Source organism: Tupaia chinensis, unplaced genomic scaffold (assembly GCF_000334495.1).
Source record: "Tupaia chinensis unplaced genomic scaffold, TupChi_1.0 Scaffold000037_13, whole genome shotgun sequence".
NCBI classification, from domain to species: Eukaryota; Metazoa; Chordata; class Mammalia; order Scandentia; family Tupaiidae; genus Tupaia; species Tupaia belangeri.
This window is the reverse complement of record NW_006159471.1, coordinates 209,375-215,374: the sequence shown is the minus strand read 5'-3', so window position 1 is coordinate 215,374 and position 6,000 is coordinate 209,375. Positions and strand designations below refer to the sequence as shown.

Sequence of the window (6,000 nt, the reverse complement as noted above, 5' to 3'; positions counted from 1 at the left end):
AGGCTGCCGGGTCGGGGACTCGAACCATGGCCGACTACGTGGGAGTCCAGCGACATAGCCATTACACTAACTGCTGGTCTCCCCCTCCTTTTTTTTTTTTTTAGACTTTTGCTATATAGTGCATGTGCTTGCCAGAGAGACAGAGAAAGTGAGAAATCAGCCCCCCCCCCCAAGTCCCACCGAGGGAATATGGCCACACCACAATCCCTTCTCCTCCATTTTCTCTTGGGATTTTGAGCACATAGGCACATACTCCCAGCATGAGTTTAAAGCTGCAGGGTCCAGGACACAAAACACAGTTAGCCATTTAGGAGTCTAGCACTTTGGCCACTATGCCACCTTCTGCACATTTTAAAAGTATTATTTATTTGGGGCCACCAAATGGCATAAGTTATATTGCTGGCCTACCCATGGTTGACTGTAGTTTAAGTCCCGGACCCAGTGGCTTGAAAATCATGGTGGGCTTGTGTACCTGGGAGAAAAAGTGATTGTGGTGTGGGCATCCCCCCCTGGGGGTGATTTTTCATTTTTTCCTCTTACTGTCTCTGTTTCCCCAACCCCCCAGATGCGCATGCACCCTAAGGCAAAAATCTCTTTAAAAAATAAATAAATAAAATAATTTATTAGACCAGAGAGAGAGAGAGAGACACACAGAGTGAGTGAGTGAGAAAGCAAACTGCCAGGTCTAGGACTCAAATAGCAGCCAGACATGTAGGAGTCCAGTACCCAAACCACTATACTTACAGCCTCATTTAAAAAAAAATTTTTTTTTAATTTAATTTTTTTTAGTAGTTCCATTGCATGAGTTCACTGGAGAGAGAGAGAGAGAGAGAAAATGAGAAATCACCCAGTAGGGGGGATGGCCATGGTACAATCCCTTCTCCACTTTCTCCAGATTTGGGGCATGCACGCATACATGCCCCAGTGTGTTTTACATTTTTTTAAAAGGTTTTTGCCTCAGGGTGCATGCACTCACCACAGAAGAGAGACAGAGACAGAGATAGGGAGGGGGAAAATGAGAAATCACCTCTGAGGGATGGCCATACTGCCATCCTCCCAGTGTGAGTTTCAAACCACCAGGTCTGGGACTCAAACCGTGGTTGGCCATGTGGGAGTCCAGTGATATAACTGCTATGCTATCTGCTGGCTCCCCAAGTGTGATTTTCAAGCTGCTAGGTCTGGGATTTGAACTGTACAGTTGGTTATGTGAGAATCCAGCCAATTTAACCACCATACCACGTGGCTGACGCACTATCTCAACTTGCCTCTGTATTTATTTTAATTTGCCAGAAAGCCTTTATGCTTGTTGAGAAGGTGAAAGCACACTCCCCACCCTCCATGGAGGATGGTCACACTACAATCCCTTCTCCTCCACTTCCCCTTTTGGGACTTTGGGCACACTCTTTGGCCCCCCTGGTACAGCCATTTGGCATGTCTTTCACAATGCTGGATCCAAGCATTCAGTGGTGCAGTCAGCTATGTGGGATCCAGCCACTCCAACTACCAAGCCACCACCTGGCCCTCATCAAATTATTTAAAAAGAGAATAATCCATGGGGGGGACCAACAGACTATACCAAACTGAAAAAAAGAAAGCAAAACCATACTGTGGGTCCATTAAAACGAATCTGTAGATCAGCTTGGGGAACACTAGTTCACAATTTTTTTTTTAAAGAGAGATATTTTTGCCATAGGGCATGCACACTCACCAAAGAGGCTTGGTTTATTTATTTCTTGGTTAATTTGTTACCTTTCGCTCCTGGAGAGAGCCCTACCTGTTTTATTTATACCTATATTTGCAACATGTAAAACACTTCCTGACACATAATACACATTAACCGAATACTTGTTGAAAGAATGTGCATTTTATAATCAAAATTTCATTGAAAGAGACATTCTTTATGGCTATTTATTTTTGTTGTGGAGGCAAAGAAAAATGTATGGAAAGATACTAAACAGAAAACATTTACTTTCTTAGGGAGGTGAGGAATGGACAACTAACTATCCTTCTAATAACTCGGTATTGTTTGATTATAATCAATAAGTACATATTGCTATGTGAGGAGAATAAATGTTCCCTCAGCTGGGAAGACAAACTAATTACACAGCTCTATATCTATCCACCTACCTAACCATTCATCCACTTATCTATCTTATGTTTGTCTACCCATCAACAACTCTAAAAGTCATAGCAATCCTATACTAAAGACTTCTCCATAGGTGACCAGTAGTTGGTGCAATGGCTATGTTGCTGGACTCCCATGTAGTTGACTGCGGTTTGAGTCCCGGACCCAGCGGCTCAAACTCACACTGGGCATGTGTGTGCATCCAAGATCCGAAGAGGAGAATGGAGGAGAAGGGGTTACAGCATTGCCATCCCCCCGGGGGGGTGACTTCTTGCTTTCTGTCTCTCTGTGTCTTTCTGGTGAGTGCAAGCATCCTATAGCAAACAAACAAACAAACAAACAAAAAACACAAAACACAAAACAAAACCAAAAAAAAAACCTCTCCAAAAAAAAAAAGATTTCTCCATTAATAGATGAAAGTAATTAATTATTTAAAGATACTTGTGATCACAGGTATTAAAGTATTTTAAAATCATAAAGAAAGGGGTATAATTCTATCATAAGAAAGAAAAACTTTCTGGGGCAAGCAGGTGGCGTGGTGATGAAGGTGCTGGACTCCCACATGGCCAGCTATAGTAGAGATCTGGCAGCTTGAAAATCACACTAGGCATGGGTGAGTGCATGCCCAAAATCCTGAGAGGAGAATGGAGGAGAAGGGATTGTGCTGTAGCCAGGGAGCAAGAGACAGAAACAGTGAGAGGGAAAGTGAGAAATCACCTCCCAGGAAAGGTGGCCACACCACAATCCCTTCTCCTCCATTTTCTCTTGGGATTTTGAGCACATAGGCACATACTCCCAGCATGAGTTTAAAGCTGCAGGGTCCAGGACACAAAACACAGTTAGCCATTTAGGAGTCTAGCACTTTGGCCACTATGCCACCTTCTGCACATTTTAAAAGTATTATTTATTTGGGGCCACCAAATGGCATAAGTTATATTGCTGGCCTACCCATGGTTGACTGTAGTTTAAGTCCCGGACCCAGTGGCTTGAAAATCATGGTGGGCTTGTGTACCTGGGAGAAAAAGTGATTGTGGTGTGGGCATCCCCCCCTGGGGGTGATTTTTCATTTTTTCCTCTTACTGTCTCTGTTTCCCCAACCCCCCAGATGCGCATGCACCCTAAGGCAAAAATCTCTTTAAAAAATAAATAAATAAAATAATTTATTAGACCAGAGAGAGAGAGAGAGACACACAGAGTGAGTGAGTGAGAAAGCAAACTGCCAGGTCTAGGACTCAAATAGCAGCCAGACATGTAGGAGTCCAGTACCCAAACCACTATACTTACAGCCTCATTTAAAAAAAAATTTTTTTTTAATTTAATTTTTTTTAGTAGTTCCATTGCATGAGTTCACTGGAGAGAGAGAGAGAGAGAGAAAATGAGAAATCACCCAGTAGGGGGGATGGCCATGGTACAATCCCTTCTCCACTTTCTCCAGATTTGGGGCATGCACGCATACATGCCCCAGTGTGTTTTACATTTTTTTAAAAGGTTTTTGCCTCAGGGTGCATGCACTCACCACAGAAGAGAGACAGAGACAGAGATAGGGAGGGGGAAAATGAGAAATCACCTCTGAGGGATGGCCATACTGCCATCCTCCCAGTGTGAGTTTCAAACCACCAGGTCTGGGACTCAAACCGTGGTTGGCCATGTGGGAGTCCAGTGATATAACTGCTATGCTATCTGCTGGCTCCCCAAGTGTGATTTTCAAGCTGCTAGGTCTGGGATTTGAACTGTACAGTTGGTTATGTGAGAATCCAGCCAATTTAACCACCATACCACGTGGCTGACGCACTATCTCAACTTGCCTCTGTATTTATTTTAATTTGCCAGAAAGCCTTTATGCTTGTTGAGAAGGTGAAAGCACACTCCCCACCCTCCATGGAGGATGGTCACACTACAATCCCTTCTCCTCCACTTCCCCTTTTGGGACTTTGGGCACACTGGTACAGCCATTTGGCATGTCTTTCACAATGCTGGATCCAAGCATTCAGTGGTGCAGTCAGCTATGTGGGATCCAGCCACTCCAACTACCAAGCCACCACCTGGCCCTCATCAAATTATTTAAAAAGAGAATAATACCATGGGGGGGCCAACAGACTATACCAAACTGAAAAAAAGAAAGCAAAACCATACTGTGGGTCCATTAAAACGAATCTGTAGATCAGCTTGGGGAACACTAGTTCACAATTTTTTTTTTAAAGAGAGATATTTTTGCCATAGGGCATGCACACTCACCAAAGAGGCAGACAGAAAGTGAGAAATCACCCCCCAGGGGGATGGCCATGCCCTAATACCCTCTCCTCTGTTCTCCCCTCAAGACTTTGGGCACACAGCTGGTGTGTGCTTTTTTTTTTAATAGAATTATTTTATTTAGCTTTATTCATTTACTTTTTTATTTTAATTTGACCAGAGAGGGACAGAGTAAGAGAGAGGGAGGAAACGCGGCTGGCCATGTGCAAGTTGAACGCCATTAACAACCAAGCCACCTGCCAATCTCCCTGGCATGTTTTTAAGCTGCAGAGTCCAGGACTCAGGACTCGAACTGTAGCGGACTATGTGGGAATCCAGTGATATAACCATTACGCCATCTGCTGGTCCTAGTTCACAACTTCTTAACTGCCTCATATAACTGAAGCCCAGAGAGGTTAAGTGACTTGTCAAAGGATAAGAGTGACTGAGAGAGCCCAGTTAGATCTTTCTCAAATAGGCATGGCTTCCTGAGACCCCTCTCCTCCTCACCTGTGTTTGCGTTGCTCCCAATACTGTTGATGGCTGGCGGCACTGAGCTGGATGAGTGGAAGGGCACATGTCCGTTTTCCCGGGGAGGCTTGTCCTGCCAGCCTGGCCCTGCCTCCCCAGGGCCCACCTCTGTAGGACCCCCCCACTCATCAGAGCCTTGGCGCGAGTGGTAGGATGGCTCTGTCCGGGTGCGGAAGCCACGTGCCAGCCGCCCTTCCAGGGGGCTCAGCCGCTCGTCCAGGTGGCTCAGCCAGAGGGCCAGTGCATTACGGTCCTCCAGGGTGGTGGCCGGGTGGATGAGGGCATAGGAGAGCAGCTGGCGGCTCTCCTCAATGAAGGCATTGCTCTCAATTGAGTAGGCCAGAACTTTCTGCAGCAGCCTCATGTATTCCGACTTGGCCTCTGTGTTGCCAGGCTGAAGCAGGGGCAGGTGGGACAGCAGGAGGGACACCACCTTTTCTTTGGACTCCTGCTGCCACTGGCTGACGATGGCTGCAAAGGGATAAGAGGGCACATCAGTAGAACCAGGGCAGGAGACTCCTATAAACCCAAGAGAGCTGCCTATGGCCTACTCCCTCAGCTCCAATCTCTCCTCCCTTCTCTGTTCATGACTCCCCTTGTCTCACATATAGATGAGGTCAAACACACCCTATTTCTATAGTAATTTTTATTGATTCTGTCACTCCTGTTCTCAGAAACCTGCTGTGGCCAATCAATCAAATTGTTGCTTCTCTGGAATCTGAGCTCCTCCTGCTGCCTCTCAGCCTACTTTTGTTCATCTCCCCACCCCCTACTTAAACAGCTTCGACTTGCTTTCCTGACTGGGGACAGCAGTGCAATATAGTAGTTAAGCTCTGGGGTGGCTCTGTGCCTAGGTGCCTGGGGGTTAAGGCACATAGATTCCAAATGACCAACTGGGTGGTTTGTGTCCCAGAACTGGTCACTTGAGGAACACACTGGGCACATGCGCACATGTGCCCCAAATCCCAAAAGATAGGAGAGATAAAGAAGATGGGACTAGGGGCAGGCAGGTGGCATAGTAGTTAAGGGCACGGATTCCCATGTGGCGAACTGTGGTTCAAGTCCCAAACCTGACAGCTTGCTTTTCCTTTTTCTCTCTGGTCAAAATAAAAATA

The 6,000-nt window shown here is 45.9% G+C and overlaps 1 protein-coding gene across 2 annotated transcripts in view; it reads right to left on the bottom strand.

The window, feature by feature from the left end:
• Positions 1-6,000, bottom strand: part of SAMD4B (sterile alpha motif domain containing 4B) — a 31,902-nt gene that overhangs the window by 14,754 nt on the left and 11,148 nt on the right. For both annotated transcript variants that reach the window (XM_006140376.3, XM_027771553.1), the window contains exon 2: positions 4,865-5,356. In XM_006140376.3, the coding sequence (XP_006140438.1) occupies positions 4,865-5,356 (492 nt within the window). The remainder of the gene's footprint in view (positions 1-4,864; positions 5,357-6,000) is intronic.